Source organism: Carcharodon carcharias, chromosome 5, assembly GCF_017639515.1.
Source record: "Carcharodon carcharias isolate sCarCar2 chromosome 5, sCarCar2.pri, whole genome shotgun sequence".
Classification (NCBI taxonomy): Eukaryota; Metazoa; Chordata; class Chondrichthyes; order Lamniformes; family Lamnidae; genus Carcharodon; species Carcharodon carcharias.
In genome coordinates, this window is record NC_054471.1 from 46274356 (window position 1) to 46297071 (window position 22716).

The following is a 22716-nucleotide window of genomic DNA, read 5'->3' on the forward strand; positions in this document are numbered from 1 at the left end:
CAACCGCCCAACATGATACCTGATGCCAACGTGGACGGAAAATTGCAGACTGAGCTTTAACAAGATTCTGTAACTCACAGTGAATACTGACGTCTGGGTGGGTTGCTGAGAAATCCTTGGGATTGGTCTTGGTTGCATCTGCCATTTATTGTGCAGTGAAGTGTGTTCGACCACAGTTTGCCTGTTATTTCATGTTTACCTTATGTTAATTCTTAATGTAGAGTATAAGAAAGATATTGTAAATTGTTTTACTTTTCTGACTTTATAGAGTAAAGTTTATTTTGTTTGTTCAAATACCATGGACTCTTGTGGCATTATTCTCTTAGCAAATACCTGGGGTTTCAAACTTTGTACAGTGTAAACAAAATGGGTAGGATTTTCCAGTTCCTTGGAAATTCCCGCCCAAAGTCAACAGATGTTTGGCTGGTCCATCAGATTTTTTGCCCTGCCCGCCACGGGAAATCGTAGAAACGGAAAATCCTGGTGATCTGGTCCTAACCAGATCGTACCAAAATTTGGGGGTCTGGTCCATGATTCTAACAGCGTAATGGCATTTGTTCAGCTGACAGATGGAACGTTTTTGGTGAGGGTGACTTTGAAGGAGAGACATGAAATTGTGTAAGGATGGGCTTTAGTGGAAATGGCGGATGGATAGATGGGGATGTGAAGTGCATAGATAGAGAAGAATGGGTGCACCTGCAATGTAGGTAAATGTGAGGAACGCTGTGCTGGAATAGGGTTGAGAAGGTGAGATGATATGCACTGCAGGATTTAGGTGAATATGCCTCTGCACTTGTCCGTTTTCTGAAGGGTGCTGTCTAAGACCTTTCTGCCATAGTGCACCAAGAGGCTGGGGATTGTATAGACCCCTCAGGCTGTAGGGTTCACAATGAATGTATGCATTGAATAATAATTGTATTATAATTGTATTGAAGCACCTCAGAGTGCAACATGATGTATGTTGATAACTCCAATACCATTGTCTGACTGTCAGTAATGACCAAATTGAAATGATTGTAATATTCATTGATCATACTGAAGCACCTCCTGATCCATGTGTAAAAGTTGAATCTGGTTGTACTTTTTGTGATGACCATTTAAAAATGTTTTGTAATGTTCTTCCAGATATTTTATGAATAAAGTATATTTTTCGAAAAAAAATTTCCTGACCTGCTGAGGTCATCAAAGTGCTTTCTGCACTGAATTCAGGAGCACAGCACCCTCCCTCCCCACACCAACACCCCGCACCTACCCCCCCCCACCACCCCACCCCCCCCCCCCCCACCCAACACCCCCCCCACCCCCCCCCCACCCCCCCCCACCTCCCACCCCCAACCACCCCCCCACTCCTGCTGCTGTCTTCCTCAACTATCTCCAACCACGGTTTCCACTGCAGGCTTTTCCTCTTGCTGTTAAGGACAGAATCTCTCTCCAGCCCCTCACAACCCCCAGCAGCACATCCAGGGAGGCATCACCGAAATGAGGCACACCTTTTGCCTGCTTGGAATCCATTCTGCCACTTACTTCTCTTTTCAACCCAACTTCAAACTCCTTCAACGTTTGGATTATCTCTTTACATTACTGCAGCTCAGATTGTGTCACACAGACCTGCATCTGTTTGGATTGCACTTTTGCATTCTATCGGACTCCACACCAGTACTTTACAAAATTAAAATCGGATGAAATGGCTTCAATTTATTTTAGCGGTGGATTTTCCCCCAGAACAGTGTCAGCCTGACCAACATGATGCCAAGGAGGGAAAATTCCAGTTGTGCTTGTAGTTTGCAGATGGACTTCCAGCAAAGGGGCATGGGGGTGAATGGTGACAGGAGGTTACAGCTAGCAAAAGACTCAGATGTCTGTAAGAGCAAAGCAGAGCAGGCATCCTCTAGGGCAGTACACGGGTCGGATCCCTTTGTAAGTAAAATCTGAAGGTGGAAGCAGCAAAACAATTTTTTTTTCATTCATTCACGGGATGTGGGGCTACGCTGGCTGGGCCAGCATTTATTGCTCATCTCTAGTTGCCCTTGAGAAGGTGGTGGTGAGCTGTCTTCTTGAACTGCTGCAGTCCATGTGGTGTAGGTACACCCACCGGGCTGTTAGGAAAGGAGTTCCAGGATTTTGACCCAGCGACAGTGAAGGAACAGCGATATATTTCCAAGTCAGGATGGTGAGTTACTTGGAGGGGAACCATGGTGTTCCCATCTATCCGCTGCGCTTATCCTTCTAGGTGGTAGTGGTGGTGGGTTTTGAAGGTGCTGTCTAAAGAGCACCTTCTGTCTCATTGTCATGAGATTGTCTTATGATTGTTTCTATTCCTGAGGGGATGGATTTAAAATTGAAGGTCCTTATTACTAGATACCAATAATCATGGCTGTTATTAGTATCTGATGTTGCTCAGGCGGTTTTAATTCAGGCCAGTAGGTTAGAAAGGAAAGTTATTAATGTGGTACCAGTAAGCTGATGTCTCTAGTAGATTTTGAAGTTTTACAGCTTTTCCTCCATTTTCAATACCACAGTAAGATATCTCCTAGAACTAGTTGATATCAAAAGCTTAAAACCAATTATTTGCAAGGTACAGTTTATTTTATGAGATCTTCATCTACTCTCTTGACAAAACAGTAACCTGTACAGATAAGGAAACATAGAAACAAAGAAAACAGGAGCAGGAGTAGGCCATTCAGCCCTTTGAGCCTGCTCCACCATTCATCATGATTATGGCTGATCATCCAACTCAATAGCCTGCTCCCGCTTTCTCCCCATGTCCTTTGATCCCTTTCGCCTCAAAAGCTATATCTAATTCCTTCTTGAAAACATACAATGTTTTGGCCTCAAGTACTTTCTGTGGTAGCGAATTCCACAGGCTCAACACTCTCTGGGTGCAGAAATTTCTCCTCATGTCAGTCCTAAATGGTCTACCCCGTATCCTCAGACTGTGACCCCTGGTTCTGGACTCCCCCACCATTGGGAACATCCTTCCTGCATCTTTCCCGTCTAGTCCTGTTAGAATTTTATAGGTTTCTATGAGATCCCCCCTCATTATTCTGAGCTCCATTGAATATAACCCTAACTGACTCAATCTCTCCTCATATGTCAATCCCACCATCCCAGGAATCAGTCTGGTAAACTTTCGCTGCACTCCCTCTATAGCAAGGACATCCTTCCTCAGATAAGGAGACCAAAACTGCACACAATATTCCAGGTGTGCTCTCACCAAGGCCCTGTATAATTGCAGCAAGACATCCCTGCTCCTGTACTTAAATCCTCTCGCTATGAAGGCCAACAAACCATTTGCCTTCTTTACCGCCTGCTGCACCTGCATGCTTACCTTCAGCAACTGGTGTACGAGGACACCCAGGTCTCGTTGTACATTCCCCTCTCTCAATTTATAGCCATTCAGATAATAATCTGCCTTCCTGTTTTTGCTACCAAAGTGGATAACCTCACATTTATCCACATTATACTGCATCTGCCATGCATTTGCCCACTCATTCAGTTTGTCCAAATCACAATGAAGCATCTCTGCATCCTCTTCACAGCTCACCCTCTCACCCAGCTTTGTGTCACCTGCAAATCTGGAGATATTACATTTAGTTCCCTCATCTAAATCATTAATATTTATTGTGAATAGCTGGGGTCCCAGCACCGATCCCTACGGTACCCCACTAGTCACTGCCTGCCATTCAGAAAAAGATCCGTTTATTCCTACTCTTTGTTTCCTGTCTGCCAACCAGTTTTCTATCCATCTCAATACACTACCCCCAATCCCATGCACTTTAATTTTACATGCTAATCTCTTATGTGAGACTTTGTCAAAATCCTTCTGAAAGTCCATGTAAACCACATCCATTGGCTCCCCCTCATCAACTCTACTAGTTAAATCCTCGAAAAATTCCAGTAGATTTGTCAAGCATGATTTCCCTTTTCTAAATCCGTGTTGACTCCGTCCGATTCTGCCACTGTTTTCCAAGTGCTCAGCTATTAAATCTTTTATAATGGATTCTAAAATTTTCATCACTACTGACTTCAGGCTGACTGGTCTATAATTCCCTGTTTTCTCTCTACCTCCCTTTTTAAATAATGGGGTTACATTAGCTACCCTCCAATCTGTAGGAACTGTTCCAGAGTCTACAGAATCTCAGAAGATGACTACCAATGCATCCACTATTTCTAGGGCCACTTCCTTAAGTATTCTGGGATGTAGATTATCAGGCCCTGGGGATTTATCGGCCTTCAATCCCACCAATTTCCCCAACACCATTTCCCTACTAATGTTGATTTCTTTCAGTTCCTCCCTCTCACTAAACCCTGTGTTCCCCAATATTTCTGCTATGTTATTTGTTTCCTCCTTTGTGAAGACAGAACCAAAGCATGCATTTAGTTGATCAGCCATTTCTTTGTTCCCCATTATAAATTGCCCTGTTTCTGACTGTAAGGGACCTACATTTGTCTTCACCAATCTTTTTCTCTTCACATACCTATAGAAGCTTTCACAATCAGTTTTTATGTTCCCCACAAGCTTACTCTCGTACTCTATTTTCCCCTTCTTAATCAATCCCTTGGTCTTCCTTGCTGAATTATGAACTGCTCCCAAACCTCAGAAACTATCAGCCTTTTGAAGAATGTGTCATTCTTTACCTATTGGTAGAGTTGCTTCTCCTCTTGCTCTTTCTGACATAACAAGCGTCATCTCCTTTGCAATTTTCTTCTGAAGCTCATGGATCATGTAACATTCCATGCTTTCAAGAATTTTATGTAGCTGTGAACAAAAGCAGACAAGGCAGTCATTTATTTCAACTTTCATTTGACTTTGTATTTCAGATTCTTGTGGGAGCACTGAAGGAAGAAAGAAACCTCATTATAATGCAGTGTTTACCCCATGGTGATTTCCCATGGTGGTGCTGCTCACAAACAGCAACAAAATTGGGTCTTTCTGCCTCTGGCTGGTTCTCTGTCTCTTTTCTATTCTGTATTATTTTCTGTGTCTCTCCTTCTGTCACTGTCTGTACAGATGTCACTTTTCTCATTATAATCTTTCAATCTCTCAATGCATGTCTAACTCTTTTGGAACTATTAGTCTTTGTGTACACCTCTTCTCTTCAACTACTTGCCCCCCATCTCCAAATCACTGGAAGGTCCTCACATTTACTAAACTACCGAATTTCTATCTTAGGAAACTGCTTCTGGGCACTGGTGTGAAAATGTAATGAAAGGAGTGTGTAGGAGACCATGACTGAGGCTGGAATATGGAACATGGGAACTGCAAGAAGAAAAAAGATCAAGGCTCATCTTGGGTGCCAGCTTCGGCTCAGTGCCAGCACTCTTGCCATTCAATCAGTAGATTCAGATCTAACTCTGGACACTTGGGCACATAATCTAGGTGCAGTATTGGCCACTGTCGGAGGTGCTGTCTTCCAATTGAGATGTTAAACTATGGGCCTGTCTTCCTTCTCAGGTGGACCTAAAATATTCCACGGCCCTACTCGAAGAAGAATGGGGGGGGGGTTCTCCCAGAATCCTGGGCAACATTCCTCCCTTAACCAACACTTATCTGGTTATTTACATTCTACATTGCTATTTATGGGAACTTCTTTGGGGCAACTGAATGCCACATTTCCGATCATAAAACAGTGATTCTACTTCAAAAGTGCTTGATTCACTGTAAAGTGCTTCGGGACATCCTGACGCCATGAAAGGTGCTGTATGAATGCAGGTTGTTTCTTTTCATCCAGTTCATTTCTGTCACCCCAGTAGACTCAGAACTTTCTCATTTTCTGTGTTCAAGGTTCACACCTGTTTTATTTGCTCAATTTGTTGCCTATGATATTAATTGTTGAATTGAGGCCAACTTCATTTACCTACTTACGAACTCCTGCTGGCCTACTTGCTCAATTTGAGTTTATGGGTATAATTTTATGGGCCCCTGATAGAGGGTTTGGAGTTGACGGTGGGGGCATAAAATACTCTCAGTGGCTGTCTCACTGCCTACCAGCCCTCCCTGACCTGTCTGAAATTTTACGAGGCGTGGGCGAGGCCTAGGGCCACCCACCTGTCCTCAAACCAATCAAGGCATTTGAGAGGCCAATTAATGGCTACTTAAGGGTTGCTTCGCATTTGACTGCATTTTTATAAGTTGGCGGGAGGAGGTCAGGGACAGGGGGGTAAACCCAGCAGGTTAGCCTGCTAGAGCCTCAGGCAGAAAGGAAGGGCGACTGGCATCTCCCTCATGGGCCCCCTTTCTCAATCCCCACCCAGCTCTCCAAGGTCTTTCCCCCCCTCCCCAGTGCTCCCTCCCACCCCAGCCTTTCCAATGCAATCCCCCATCCTGCCTTAGCCTCCACTCCATTCATCGCCACGAGACCCCTACAAATACCTGTGTCCTGGGCTTTCAGTACTTAGAGCCTAGACACTGTCTGTAGTCGCAGCAGTGGTTATCACTCCCAGTAGCGCTGGTGGATCGACAGAGCTATCGGCCAATCAGAGCAGCCAGTAGCTCCCTGAGTTGGAGATTCCTCACGAGTGAGGGGTGGAAGTTTTGCCTCCAGACAATTATAGCTCCAAGGAGTGGTTAAGTGGCTGTGGTGTTGCCAACATCATCCCCACCGACTTTGTCAGTGTCAGGGCAGCATGCCATCTGAAAAATCCTTCCCTCTTTATTTAACTAAAGAACTCTGTTCAAAAATGATGCAACCTTTGTCTTCCTGCAGTTGATTGAACTTATCAGTAGGCATCAAAGCCATGGAATTTTTAAAAAATTCATTCATGGGATGTGGACTTCATTGGCTAGGCTAGCATTTATTGTCCATCCCTAATTGCCCTTGAGAAGGTGGTAGTGAGCTGCCTTCTTGAACTGCTGCAGTCCATGTGGCATAGGTACACCCTCAGTGCTGTTAAGAAGGGAACTCCAGGATTTTGACTCAGCGACAGTGAAGGAACGGTGATATATTTCCAAGTCAGGATGGCGAGTGACTTGGAGGGGAACTTCTAGGCAGTGGTGTTCCCATCATCTGCTGCCCTTGTCCTTCTAGATGGTAGTGGTCATGGGCTTGGAAGATGCTGTCTAAGGAGCCTTGGTGAATCCCTGCAGTGCATCTTGTAGATGGTACACACTGCTGTTACTGCATGTCAGTGGTGGAGGGAGTGAATGTTTGTGGATGGGATGCCAATTAAGTGGGCTGCTTTGTCCTGGATGGTGTCAAGCTTCTTGAGTGTTGTGGAAGCTGCATTCATCCAGGCATTTGGGGAGTATTCCATCACACTCCTGACTTGTGCCTTGTAGTTGGTGGACAGGCTTTGGGGAGTCAGGAGGTGAGTTATGTGTCACACAATTCTGAGCCTCTGACCTCTGACTTGTAGCCATAGTGTTTATATGGCTCGTCCAGTTCAGTTTCTGGTCAATGGTAATGCCCAGGATGTTGATAGTGGGATTCAGTGATGGTAATGCCATTGAACTTCAAGAGGCGATGGTTGGATTCTCTCTTGTTGGAGATGGTCAATGCCAGGCACTTGTGTGGCGTGAATGTTACTTGCCACTTGTGAGCCCAATCCTGGATATTCTCCAGGTCTTGCTGCACTTGGACATGGACTGCTTCAGTATCTGAGGAGTCGTAAATGGCGCTGAACATTATGCAATCATCAGTGAACATCCCCATTTCTGACCTTCTCATGGAAGTAAGGTCATTGATGAAGCATCTGAAGATGCTTGGGCCGAGGACACTACCCTGAGGAACTCCTGCAGTGATGTCTGGAGGTGAGATGACTGACCTCCAACAACCACAACCATCTTACTTTGTGCTAGGTATGACTCCAACCAGTGAAGAGTTTTCCCCCGATCCCCATTGTCTCCGATGAAATAAATAACACTGAGGCCAGGAATTAAATAAATAATAAAAGACCAGGAGCTAAATGATAACAGTGGAGCTGCATGGGCCTGTACTGCCAGCTGTATGGTGGCAATAAAATGTGGAGAGAACCATGCTTCCTGTCAGCAGTGCAAACATTAATAAACATTCTGGTAACTGTCATTGAATTAAATAGACAGCTGTGAGAGCTACATGAAATGCTTAACTGTTTATGGGGGAAACACTTTGAAAAAAGCATGCCTATTAAAAAGGACTTAAGCCAAGTTCAGCCTTCACTGAGATGTGTTCAACGTACCTGTTGAACTTTTGCTTCCGCTTCTGACGTCCCCTTTGGTGGGAGTAGTGGCTCGTTGTCCATCATCATTCTTTCATACTTATCTTCCATGCCTAACTGACAGGCTATTACATTCATAGCTGGGTACATGATTTCTAATCTAGAATGATGGACAAAGTCTTCAGTTTCACTGATTTTCTTGAAAAATCAATTTTTTAGCAGTTAACAAATGTTCAACTTTCAAAAGACATTTGATACTCAAAAACGTTCATCTGCTCTGTTTCATTGAAGCACAGATTGTTCTTAAGATCTGATCATTGATAAAAACAAATATACTGCTAAGCAACCAGGTAGTTATATATATTGCACTGTACCCAGCTGCATGGATGTGGAATTTCCAAACACTAGGGCTAGAGGTTAGTTATTACAATAACATTTTGTCTCCATTCGTCTCATCACCCCCTCCCCCAGTAATTGATGAGGACTTGCTCCCAGGCTATTTTCAGTTTTTTTTCCACTACCTATTTTCAGGGACCCGAGTATATCGTGGATAGGAAACCATTAGGGAATGGAGGAAGAGTACAAGCGGGATTGGTTTATACTGGAATCTGCAAAGTACAGAACTGCAGGTACTAGGGACTGCCACAATGAGAAAGGTGAAATTTGCCAAATAATTAATGGAAATATTCAATCTGGCTACTATGGAGGAGCTTGAATGATCAAATGGACCCTTTCTCATGCTAAGCTCTAATTCACTTGAGGTAAGTCCCTCTAGGACCTTCTCATTGCAGCAGATTGACAGCAGGGCTGATTGACCAGAGAGGGTTTCAGTCTAATCATGCTGGAGTGACAACAGGGTGTTTCTGCACTCATGTTGGCCTCCTCTGATCATACATGAATGGTAAACTGGGCAATGGAGTGTTGGTAGGGAGTCTTGGGTCTCTATTTACAGTCATGTATCTGCAAAGCAGTATTAATCCTATGTGTGCATGGTGATCTGCATCGGCATCTACCCTCAGTTGAAGACATCTGAAAATTTATGTGGAGACGTTCAAGTTCTCTTATACAGGCTACATCAATTTTTTGATGCTGCATTCCCTAAAACCTTCCCTCTTTCCCAATCACATTACTTTGGGAATGACCTCAAACCCATGAACTCACAGGTGACTGTAGAAAAACCTGGCAAATATTTGACTTTAATTGCAACCTCAGTGGTAAAGAATTGCATGTTAAATATTCATTCCGCTAGCACATAATTGCATGCAGCAAACTCAGTACAGTATATCAGAGAATAGAAGATAATTTGCATTGCAGAATAGTATAACCAGTGCATATTAAAGAAGGATAGAATGATGTATTACAACATTCTCTTTGTCCACATTTATCTTTCTCACCTGTAAACTTTGCAGAATTGTTTGTAGAGGGTCACAGAGTTGATCTGCTCCACACTAAGCTTTAACCTGCCCCATTCCTCCTTAAACACCTCAAGTTGTTTCCATAATATCAAGAAGGATTTAAGCGCCATGTACACTGATATGGGCTCCTTTGCTTTCAAAGAGGGTGCTATTTTGCTGACTGGGGATTGTTCTTCATCTTCCTTTTCAACTGCATCTTCCTGTGGTAAACACCCAAAAATCATAAAGTGTAGAGAAATCAAACTTTAGCCTAGGAAAGCCACATGTAGATGAATAAATTACATGCTATAATAGGCAACTTCAGCTGGACCGAGAGTTCTCATGAGGTGGGAGCAGTTAGCTACAAACTAGATGGTTTGCTTCCCTATAACATAACATAGAAAAAAAAATGAGGTTACGCTGTTGTAAATTTTAGCTGAGCCAGTGGCCCTCTGTCCTTTGTAGCTCTGCATATTTGACTGTACAAATCTATAGTAGAGATTACCAACAAGGTTCGCAATGCTGCATGGAGAAGGCAAAGGTCCACAACCATTCCCACTTCTTTATTTCACTTTCCCTCAGCCCGCCTTCTCCATGATTGAGAAGACAGGCAGGTTTAACTGCTCCCAGGAATAAAAACAGAAAATGCTGCAAAAACTCAGCAGGCCCTGATAACATCTGTGGCGAGAGAAGCAGAGTTAATGGTTTGAGTCTGTATGACACTTCTTCAGAGTCTAGGCAGATTCCCAGGATCGACACTGGAGCTGTTTAGCTAAGAAGTCTAATCAATACTTCCCCATGATAGAATAGTTGAGAACAGGAAATGCTCATGTGAGGTGGTCAGTCGACCACTTCTGAGGCAAAATATGTTGAAGTAGCTCTAACAAACTATGCCTCAATGTCAACCTAGTTTTTCATAATTTTCAAACAAATACAAACGAATGAAAATAGTGCACCGGTACTTTTGGAATGAGAATGCTCCTAAGGTCATTCATAATTTGTCTGCAAACACATTCTTTTTTTGCCCTCATATCAGCATATTTTTAGGTACACTTTCAGTCTAGCAGAGCATAAGCAAAGCAAACAGTAAAACTTACATGTGCACATCTGTACTGTGCACTATACATAGAAAATAGGAACAGGAGCAGGTCATTCGACCCTTTGAGCCTGCTCCGCCATTCATTATGATCATGGCTGATCATCCAACTCAATAGCCTGCTCCCGCTTTCTCCCCATATCCTTTGATTCCTTTCGCCCCAAGAGCTATATCTAACTCCTTCTTGAAAACATACAATGTTTTGGCCTCAATTACTTTCTGTGGTAGCGAATTCCACAGGCTCACCACTCTCTGGGTGAAGAAATTTCTCCTCATCTCAGTCCTAAATGGTCTACCCCGTATCCTCAGACTGTGACCCCTGGTTTTGGACTCCCCCACCATTGGAAACATCCTTCCTGCATCTACCCTGTCTAATCTTGTTAGAATTTTATAGGTTTCTATGAGATCCCCCCTCATTCCCCTGAACTCCACTGAATATAATCCTAACTGACTCAATCTCTCCTCATATGTCAGTCCCACCATCCCAGGAATCAGTCTGGTAAACCTTCGCTGTACTTCCTCTATATCAAGAACATCCTTCCTCAGATAAGGAGACCAAAACTGCACACAATATTCCAGGTGTGCTCTCACCAAGGCCCTGTATAATTGCAGCAAGACATCCCTGCTCCTGTACTTGAATCCTCTTGCTATGAAGGTCAACATATCATTTGCCTTCTTTACCGCTTGCTGCACCTGCATGCTTACCTTCAGTGACTGGTGTACGAGGACACCCAGGTCTTGTTGCACATTCCCCTCTCTCAATTTATAGCCATTCAGATAATAATCTGCCTTCCTGTTTTTGCTACCAAAGTGGATAACCTCACATTTATCCACATTATACTGCATCTGCCATGCATTTGCCCACTCACTCAGCTTGTCCAAATCACAATGAAGCATCTCTGCATCCTCTTCACAGCTCACTCTCCCACCCAGCTTTGTGTCATCTGCAAATTTGGAGATATTACATTTAGTTCCCTCATTAATATTATTTGTGAATAGCTGGGGTCCCAGCGCCAATCCCTGCAGTATCCCACTAGTCACTGCCCGCCATCTGAAAAAAGACCCATTTATTCCTACTCTGTGTTTCCTGTGTGCCAACAGTTTTCTATCATCTCAATACACTACCACCAATCCCATACACTTTAATTTTACATGCTAATCGCTTATGTGGGACATTGTCGAAAGCCTTCTGAAAGTCCAAATAAACCACATCCACTGGCTCCCCCTCATCAACTTTACTAGTTACATCCTCGAAAAATTCCAGTAGATTTGTCAAGCATGATTTCCCTTTCGTAAATCCATGCTGACTCCGTCTGATTCTGCCACTGTTTTCCAAGTGCTCAGATAGTAAATCTTTTATAATGGATTCTAGACTTTTCCCCACTACCAACTTCAGGCTGACTCGTCTATAATTCCTTGTTTTCTCTCTACCTCCCTTTTTAAATAGTGGGGTTACATTAGCTACCCTCCAATCTGTAGGAACTGATCCTGAGTCTATAGAATCTCAGAAGATGACCACCAATGCATCCACTATTTCTAGGGCCACTTCCTTAAGTACTCTGGGATGTAGATTATCAGGCCCTGGGGATTTATCGGCCTTCAATCCCATCAATTTCCCCAACACCATTTCCCTACTAATGTTGATTTCTTTCAGTTCCTCCCTCTCACTGAACCCCAACATTTCTGGTATGTTATTTGTGTCCTCCTTTGTGAAGACAGAACCAAAGCATGCATTTAGTTGGTCCGCCATTTCTTTGTTCCCCATTATAAATTGCCCTGTTTCTGACTGTAAGGGACCTACATTTGTCAAAATCAATCTTTTTCTCTTCACATACCTATAGAAGCTTTCACAATCAGTTTTTATGTTCCCCACAAGCTTACTCTCGTACTCTATTTTCCCCTTCTTAATCAATCCCTTGGTCCTCCTTTGCTGAATTCTAAACTGCTCCCAATCCTCAGGTCTGTTGTTTTTTCTGGCCAATGTGTATGCCTCTTCCATGGATCTAATACTATCTCTGATTTCCCTTGTAAGCCATGGTTTGGCCACCTTTCCTGTTTTACTTTTGCGCCAGACAGGAATAAACAATTGTTGCAGTTCACCCATGTGCTCTTTGAACGTTTGCCACTGCCTATCCATCGTCATCCCTTTAAGTAATGTTTCCCAATCCATCATAGTCAACTCACGCCTCATACCATCATAGTTTCCTTTATTAAGATTCAGGACCCTAGCCTCAGAATCAACTACGTCACTCTCCATCTTGATGAAGAATTCTATCATATTATGGTCACTCATGCCCAAGGGGCCACGCACAACTAAATTGCCAATTATTCCTTTGTCATTACACAATACCAAGTCTAGGATGGCCTGTTCTCTAGTTGATTGCTCAATGTATTGGTCCAGAAAAACATCCCCATGTATACATTCCAGGAATTCCTGCTCTACAGTATTGTTACTAATTTAATTTGCCCAATCTATATGCAAATTAAAAGTTACCTTTAATTACAGATGTTCCTTTATTGCATACGTCTCTAAGTTCCTGTTTAATGCCATTCCCAACATCACCACTACAGTTTGGGCGTCTATATAAAACCCCCACTAACGTTTTTTGCCCCTTAGTGTTTCTCAGCTCTACCCATACAGGTTCCACATTGTCGGAACTAATATCTTTCCTCACTATTGCGTTAATTTCCTCTTTAACCAGCAATGCAACTCCACCATCTTTTCCTTTTTGTCTGTCTTCCTAAATACTGAATAACCCCTGGATGTGCAGCTCCCATCTCTGGTCACCCTGCAGCCATGTCTCTGTAATCCCGACTATATCATACCTGTTTACATCTACTTGCGCGGTTAATTCACCCACTTTATTGCCAACGCTCCTCGTGTTAAGACACAAAGCCTTAAGGCTTGTTTTTTTAACATTGCCCCATTCCCACTATTTTTCACTGAGGCCCTGTTTGATTCTTGCCCTTGATTTCCCTGCCTATCACTTTTCCTATTCCCCTTTCTGCCTTTTGTTCTTGTCCTTGATTTCCCCCTCCTCTGACTCCTTGCATAGGTTCCCATCCCCTTGCCATTTTAGGTTAAACCCTCCCCAATCACTCTAGCAACTATTCCCCCTAGGACATTAGTCCCGGTCCTGCCCAGATGTAACCCATCCAGTTTGTACTGGTCCCACCTCCCCCAGAACCAGTCCCAATGTCCCAGGAATCTGAACCCTCTCCCTCATACCATCTCTTCAGCCATGTATTCATCCAATATATGCTGCTATTTCTACTCTGACTAGCATGTGGCATTGGTCGTAATCCTGAGATCACTACCTTTGAGGTCCTACTTTTCAACTTACTTCCTAACTCCCTATATTCTGATTTTAGGACCTCAACCCTTTTTTTACCTATGTCATTTGTACCAATGCGTACCACGGCCACTGGCTGTTCACCCTCCCCCTTCAGATTGTCCTGTAGCTGCTCTGAGACATCCTTGACCCTAGCAGCAGGGAGGCAACATACCATCTGGAGTCTCATTTGCAGCCACAGGAACGCCTATCTATTCCCCTTACAATTGAAGCCCCTATAACTATTGCATTCCCACATTTTTTACTCTCCCCCTGTGCAGCAGACCCAACCATGGTGTAACGAATTTGGCTGTTGCTGCTTTCCCCTGAGAGGCCATTCCCCCCAACGGTATCCAAAGCGGTATACCTGTTTTGTAGGGGAATAGCCACGGAAGGTTCCTGCACTGACTGCCTAGTCCTCTTACTCTACCTAGTGACCACCCGTTCCCTTCCTGCCTTTGGACTCGTAGCCTGTGGTGTGACCTCTCTATACATGCTATCCATGATACTCCTCACCTCGCGGATGCTCTACAGTGTCCCCAGCCGCCGCACCAGCTCTGAAACTCGGGTTTCCAGGAGCTGCACCTGGAGACACTTCCTGCACACATGCTGGCCCCAGGCACTGGAAATGTTCCCGGCTTCCCGTAGAGAGCAGGAGGCTTTGAGCTCTTCTGCCATGACTTATCCCTTTAAATTAAATTAAACCTTTTGGAAGATACTTAATATCAAATAATATCAATTACGCTAGGGCCCTTCTTCCCTGCTCCTCCTTGTTACAGAATATAGCCCTTACAAACGATGAACCACAAAATAATACCTTAAAAACTATAAGCGATAAAAGTAGTTAATAATTACCCGACCGTACTCACAATACTCAAAGGATCACCTCGTTCCCTCCTCACCGAACTCCCTCAGTCACCTCTGCTCTCCCAACTCCGTTTCAACTCTCGACTCCTTTCATGCTCCTTTTCAACTCCCAACTCCTCTTGCACTCCAATTTCCCCTAATTAGCCATGGTACTGTGAGCAAGGAAACTCTGGCCTAGATTTTCTGTTTCCTCTCCTCTCACCAGCCACTCTTAATGAGGAAGTACAATCTGGGCTGTATTGCTTGCTAAACATCCCTTTTGAAAACTGGATGCTGAGGCCACCTGTTAACTCCCAATGTCCAGAGTTATAAAGTTGGCAGAAGGGGGTCTCAGGAAGAGGGGTCTGTGCAATCTCTCTCTCTCAGAGTACTATGGTGTGCAGGCCCCAGAGGCAGTTCCTAGAACTTCTGTTGGAATAATTCTGGCTCATCTTTCAGGCAGCTGTCTATTTCCTTTCCCCAGTCTGGCAGGGTCAAAAAGGTCAATAGAAAGTAAAACCAGGCAGGATGTAAATCAAAAAGCCACCCCAAACCCGTCAGCTTCCCGCTGGGCAGCTTAGGTTAATAGTAGTCTCAAACAAGTGGCCAACCATGTCATCCAGGGATAAGAATGTAATTTTACAGAATATAATTGCTGAAGATTTCACCTGCTCAGCTTTGGTCACTGACTCATCGCATGGCTCCTCATCCTTTCCGATAAACAGGACAGCTTCACTCCCATTCTGCATCATGTCTTCCATCAAAAGAGAGACACTAAGTAGTTCAGCGTTAGCAACATTACGGTCACGATCGTTCAGTTTGCACAGGCACATCTGGATCAAAGAGAAGTGGCAGCAATTCTGATAAATAGGTTCTGTAGTTTAAGGCGTCACACCCACCCTCCCCACAACAACCTCCCAATCACCCACCACCCCACCACCCCCCCACCCCCCCCCACAACAAACTCCCAACCACCCACCACCCCACCACCCACCCCCCCGCCCCCCCCCACAATCCCACCGCCCCCACCCCGCAACTGAGCCAAAGGCTTTTTTGATGAACGGCTGCAGTTTATTTCTTGACACATTTGCAAAGGCAATAACCTATCAACATCAAGGTCTTCACACATCAATGATACTCAGTGCACAGGCTTTTATCTTAACACACTTTTTTCAAAATACCAAATAACGTACCATTCCAAAATACAACACAAAAATTAACCCGGCAGCTAACATACTTTCCGTAGCACGGGAGGTGCAGCCAAATTAATGCTTCTACCTGCATACTGTACTCGATGGTTTGAAAGTTGCCGAGCATCACTGGGACAAATCCCTCTCTTGCTAAGAAAGTTCTCCAGGGAAAGAGTGCAGGGGCCTGGAACAGAAAATATTGGGTCAACAAAGGAAGAAAGGAGCTGTGAATAAGCTCAGTTATGAAGTATAAAAAGCAAAAAGCTGCAGATGCTGGAACTTTGAACTAAAACCAGAAAATGCCAGAAACGCTTAGCAGATCAGGCAGCATCTTAGAGAGAAGAAGGTAGCGTTAACATTTCAGGTCAATGACCCTTTGTTAGGACCTGGGGTGTTTCTGTCTTTTTCTGGTTTTATTACAGTTATGAGGCACCCCTCATTAAAAATTCTCTCTGCATGGTTGCCAAACACCATGACAGAGTCCTCCAAGGTGGCCTTCTTCTGCGCCGTAACATTTCTGTGATTCTGTGAATTGGATTATTATCTGCAAAAGAAGAATGTGTAGGGGTATGGGGAGATGGTAGAGGGGTAGCAGGGGGCAAGTTGCTCCTTTGGAGAGTTAGTGCAGACATGATGGGCTGAGTGGTGTCCTTCTGTGCTGTACCAATTCTGTGATTCTGTGAAGGTATCTTATGGAATTTTACAATTCACCATGCTAATTCGGGGAAGTTAGATAAGCACACGAGGGAGAAAGGAACAGAAGGATATGCTGATAAGGTTACAGACAGCAGATTTGCATTTATACAGCACTTTTCACAACTACTGGATATCTCATAGCACGTTGCAGCCAATTAAGTACTTGTGAAGTGAAGTCATTTTGTAATGTAAGAAATGCAGCAGTCAATTTTGCATACAGCAATATTCCACAAACAGCAATGTGATAAAGAGCAGATAATCTGTTTTTTGTGACATCGCTTGGCAGATAAATATTAGTTAGGACACCAGGGATAATTCTTAAAAATTCATTCATGAGTGTTGTGGGAGCTGCACTCATCCAGGCAAGTGGAGGGTATTCCATCACACTCCTGACTTGTGCCTTGTAGATGGAGGACAAGCTTTGGGGAGTCAGGAGGTGAGTTACTCCCTGCAGGATACCTAGCCTTTGACCTGCTCTTGTAGCCACAGTATTTATATGACCAGTCCAGCTCACTTTCTGGTCAATGGTAAAATCCCCAGGATGTTGATAGTGAGGAACTCAGTGATGGGAATGCCATTGAATGTCAAGGGCCAATGGTTAGTATCTCGCTTGTTGGAGACGGTCATTGCCTGGCACTTGTGTGGCACAAATGTTACTTGCCACTTGTGAGCCTAAGCCTGGATATTGTCCAGGTCTTGCTGCATTTGGACATGGACTGTTTCAGTATCTGAGGAGTTGCGAATGGTGCTGAACATTGTGCAATCATCAGCAAACATCCCGACTTCTGACCTTGTGCTGGAAGGAAGGTCATTGATGAATCAGCTGAAGATGGTTGGGTCAAGGACACTTCCCTGAGGAATTCTTGCAGTGATGTCCTGTAACTGAGATGATTGACCTCCAACAGCCACAACCATTTTCCTTTGTGCTAGTTACGTCTCCAACCAGCGGAGAGTTTTCCCCTGATTCTCATTGACTCCAGTTTTGCTAGAGCTCTATGATGTCACACTCGGTCAAATGTGGTCTTGATGTCAAGGGCAGTCACTCTCACCTCAACTTTGGAATTCAGCTCTTTTGTCCATGTTTGAGCTAAGGCTGTAATGAGGTCTGGAGCTGAGTGACCTGGCAAAACTCGAACCGAGCCTCAGTGAGCAGGTTATTTCTAAGCAAGTTCCACTTCATGCATCTTTTGATGCATCTGTGGCAGGATTAGTGTTGTTGCTGGTTGGGTCTGGAGTCACATGCAGGCCAGATCAGGTAAGGACAGCAGATTTCCTTCTCTAAATGGCATTAGTGATGCAGATGGATTTTTACATCAGTAGTTTTATGGTCAACATTCGACTTTTAATTCCAGATTTTTATTGAATTCAAATTTCACCATCTGTTGTGGTGGGATTACTAGTCCAGTGACAATGCCACCACTTCTCCATAACTCTGATCTTCTTCAAAATGGTGTAATGTGATCTTTAACATCCACCAGAGAAGGCAGATGGGGCCTCGGTTTAACATCTCATCTGAAAGACAACACCTCCAACAGTGCAGTGCTCCCTCAGTACTGTACTGGGAGTGTTCGCCTTGATTTTTGTGCTCAAGCCCTGGATTGGGACTTGAACCCAGAAACCTGTGACTGAGGGGAGAGATGAAAAGGGGCGGAAGGAGACTCGTGTGGAGTATTAACACTGGCATTGACCAGTTGACCAAGCAGTTTAATTCCAAGCTGTACATTTGATATAATTCTATATGAGGTAGGAGTGTCTTATATCAAAAGAGGGGACTAAAGCATAACTGATACAATTCCTAATGATGGCTGTTAGAAACATGGGTTTGTTGAAAATAATATTCTTACTGATATTGGTCAGCTCAGGTTAGACATGGTTGATCCCCATCTTATACTAACCCTGGTATTCCATGCATCTAGAGGCTGTGGCAGAGGAAGCAACGACCCATACAGGCTGCTGACTACAGAGTTACTAATGGCCGGCAGTGCTTGGCGCATACTGTCTGTCACTGTTTGGAATGCCGTCACATTCCCAGCAGACAAAAAAGTTTCCCTGTAAAAAGACAAAAAATTAAAATGTGAATTATCAGCACAGAATATACAATAACTGCTTTCACATCAGTTGCCTTCTTTGAGACAGGACAATTGGTGAATATGAAGGTTTAATGTACAGCTTACTATTCTGCAACAGTGTGTGCTTGACGATCAAATCACATTCAGATTAGACCAGGTTAAACATCCATATTGCAGGTCATATAACTGACCATTCATACCAGGTGATTCCATTTCCTGGCAATATTCATGAGATTAGTAGGCAGAATGAAGAATTATCCACATATGTGTGTGACAGATAGAGAGAGAGAGAATTTAAATTTAAGAAAAAGTATGCAGGACATATAATTGCCTGCTACTGTATTGTAAATTATTTCTCAGTAAACATGCATTAATTCCTTTACAATGAACCTCCTAAGTATCAATGTCTGTGGAGCACATGGGAATCTGTTACAGAACAAAAAGTTGCTGTCAGCAGAAAAAATTACCCCCAACAAAGTAATTTAGAAGAATGATATATAATACAAAAATAATAATAGATATCAAAAGTGAACTCAAAGCCAGAATCTAATTTCTGGGCTAAGGTGGCATATACAAGCTGGCTGAGGTTCATTCTTGTGATTCATGGTATTAACTCTCTCATTATGTTCCTAACTGATGAACAATCAGGTATCATTGATCAAATGGACAGATGTATATTAATATTCTGGTGGTGATTCACTAATAAAATGGTCCTATAATTGATTCTCTCTGTTTCTTCTAAGGATGGTTTAGTTGAATGTTGGCTTTCCCTCTATCATGAAACAGATCATGTTCTAATCTGGTTCTCTTTCCTAAATAATAAATTGTGCAGAAATAGAAAAGGATCAGTTTACTATCACACACATCATTGGACCTGATTCAAAGACAGAAATGAGGGAGAGATGAAGACAAGTTATATCTATTTTTAAAACAGGATAATATCCCTTCCAGCCTTTTTGATTAAGTCTCATGTCACTGTGACCATTAATTTCGGGGGAATCATGTTAATTGTGATAGCAATATTCATTAAATAATAAATTCAATTTAGAATTACTTACATAGACGCAAGCATATCTGTAATTGTATGAGTAGGTGTAAGTGTGTGAGTAGGTTTGAATGTGAGTAGATGTGAGAATGTGAGTGGTTTGAGTGTGAGTAGATGTGAGAATGTGAGTGGTTTGAGTGTGAGCAGATGTGAGTATGTGAGTAGGTTTGAGTCAGAGTAGGTTTGAGTGTGGGTAGATGTGAGTATGTGAATAGGTTTGAGTGTGAGTAAGCTTGAATGTGTGAATAGATGTAAGTATGTGAGTAGGTTTGAGTGTGAGCAGATGTGAGTAGGTTTGAGTGTGAGTTGGTTTGAGTGTGTGAATAGATGTATGTGAGTAGGTTTGAGTGCGTGAGTAAGTATAAATGCATGCATTATATGCGTGTGAGAGAGAGTAGTTAAATGTAAAAGACGTTCAATTAGCATTCATTACAAGCGGATTCGTCCAGGATTTTCTCTTTCCTTGACAAGAAGGTGTTCTATGTATCAATCACCCACTTGAAGCTTCTCTAGGCCAGTGGGACAGAGCTAGACAGCCTCAGAGTCATTTGTTCCTGTGCATCGTCCTTGTTAAACAGGCTGGACAGTTGAAGAGATATCATTCTCAGTGCAGTGTTCTCATTCCATCACAAATACACACAGTTAAACGTCATTGTGCTTCATCCAACTACCTGTCTGTGAATAATCAAGGGAACTCACCCCAGTGGGGAACTGAGACTTAAATTACATTCAATTTAAATTAAATTAAATTGAATTACCTAAACCACAGTGGTGACGACACTTCAAAAATACTTCGTTGGCTGTTAAACACTTGGGGGCTTTCTGAAGTTGTGAAAGGTGCTACCTAATGGGAAATCTTTCTTTAAAGAGAATTATATTTCCAATCACCTAGCCAGAACTCCATAATTTGTAGTAACTAGCCAGCAGTAACATTTCGATTCAAAATAGCACTTTGTAGAATGGTTCTTTACCTGATTAAATGGCGAACAGCAGCATCAAACTGCAAGAACATGACTTCTCTTTTGAGAACGAGAAGCTTAGCTACTTTCGCAGGATCCCGTGGATTTTGAAGGTTGTCTATCTGAGCCTGAATCTCCTGAAGCTCGGAACCTGTCCCAATATGAAGCAGCAAAATATGTAAATAGACAATACATGAAGATCAATAACTCATGAGGAAATATAGCAAAGAATGATACTTGGATATGTAGGTCATAAAAGCCACGTGTTTATCATTCATAGATAATGATGTCCATTATTCATTTTGTTTATCGATCTATTCTTCATTTTATTTTCCCCTCTTTACTCCCAAGTTTCAGAGTATTCTCCTTTGAGAAGCATAGTTGCCAACCAGTCTGATCAGAGCTTCCTGCCGAAGATGTGATTCTAGCACAAAGCAAGCGGTGTACTTCTGAGGTCTGTGTAAATCACATGTGCCTCAGCTCACCACTTTTTTACAGGCTGAGGTTCTTTTTATTCATTCATGGGATGTGAGTGTCGCTGGCTAGACCAGCAGTTATTGCCCACCCCTAAGAAGGTGGTGGTGGTGGTGAGCTGCCTTTGCGAACTGCTGCAGTCCTGTGGTGTCGGTACACCCACAGGGCTGTTAAGGGGGTGGGGGTTCCAGGATTTTGACCCAGCGACAGTGAAGGATCACAAACTAAATCTCAGTGGAACCACAAGCATGAATTGACTGTCTTTCGCTGTGAATGTTTATTTGTGTTCATCATGTGAGGGATGAATTTGGGGGGTTGGAAATGGAACACTTTGCATCTCAGAAAAACTCCATCAAATTAAGCACTCCCAGATCAAGCATACCGAAGCTATAAACTCCATGGGTGGAATTTTACGGCCCCGCTGCAGCATGCCTCCATCCCAGTGGATGTGGCCGAGCCATTTAAATCCCCATTCAGTTCGGCGGGACCGTAATATCCCACTGGACAGGAGGGCTGTAAAATCCTGGCCCATAATGCGCTCCAGCATAGACCTCAGAAGAGCACCCCTTGCTCTGCACTAGAGTAGCATCTTTCCCTTTTCCACGTTTTTCCCTTCTCTGAGTGGAATGCCAAATAAATGCATACCAGGGCCATTTGCAGGTGGTTTTACGTTATGAGCTGATGCTTGTTCGGAACTGGAATGGGGCTACAAAATTATTTAGCCTAGGACGCCAAAGTCAAGGGTGGAAATTTTTATTCCATCTACATGAACCCGCCTCAATCAATCTGTGATGCAGCAGCTACATACTGCGCCAATCAAGCCACCCTTATATACTGTATGCTCTCTATTTCATACAATCATTATTTCAAGTCAGTCACAGGTTTTGCTGGTGTTATATGGTACCCATCAACACTACTTATAAACCTGGGCTGGTGTTCCAGTTATGGCTAGTGTAGTACTGAGCCATAAAGACCATGAAAGTCCCAGATTTGATCCATGTTTTGTCAGTATCTCAGCGGACAGACCGGTAGGGTTGCTGGGATAGGCAGCAGCATTGTTCAGTCAGGGAGAGGTAATTGAGCCTGGGCTGCCACTTCTGATCATTGTCTGAAACGTGGGTGTTTCTGGGCAGCGAGGGAGGACAGGATTGTCCTCGGCCATCATTCCCAATCACTGTCAAATAGTGATCAATTGGGGTCACCAGAACCCCCCGTGTCCGGGACAGTTTGCAATTTTCAAAGGGTCTGCAGGGTATAGGCAATGGGAAACCTACTTGCTGTTAATCAAAAGAAATGAATGGACTTTTCAATCTTTTCTCTGGGCGAGGCCAAACAGGTCTGATGCATGTTAGTGCACAACTGTCAGGATCGCTGCAGGACAAAAGGAAGTTCAGTTCCACCTGTGATATTTTGTGAAACTCGAGGAGTCAGCTGGCGCAGAATCAAGTTCTCTACCTCAATTTGGCATTCATGCCCACT

General features: G+C 43.5%; 1 protein-coding gene across 1 annotated transcript in view; it reads right to left on the reverse strand.

The window, feature by feature from the left end:
• LOC121277706 (coiled-coil domain-containing protein 162-like) overlaps positions 1–22716 on the reverse strand; it is a 111274-nt gene that overhangs the window by 86272 nt on the left and 2286 nt on the right. The window contains exons 3-9 of the mRNA XM_041187342.1: positions 20776–20914; positions 18586–18739; positions 16083–16178; positions 15473–15637; positions 9531–9751; positions 8158–8296; positions 4639–4759 (exon numbers count right to left, since the gene is read on the reverse strand). Of these exons, the coding sequence (XP_041043276.1) occupies positions 4639–4759; positions 8158–8296; positions 9531–9751; positions 15473–15637; positions 16083–16178; positions 18586–18739; positions 20776–20914 (1035 nt within the window). The remainder of the gene's footprint in view (positions 1–4638; positions 4760–8157; positions 8297–9530; positions 9752–15472; positions 15638–16082; positions 16179–18585; positions 18740–20775; positions 20915–22716) is intronic.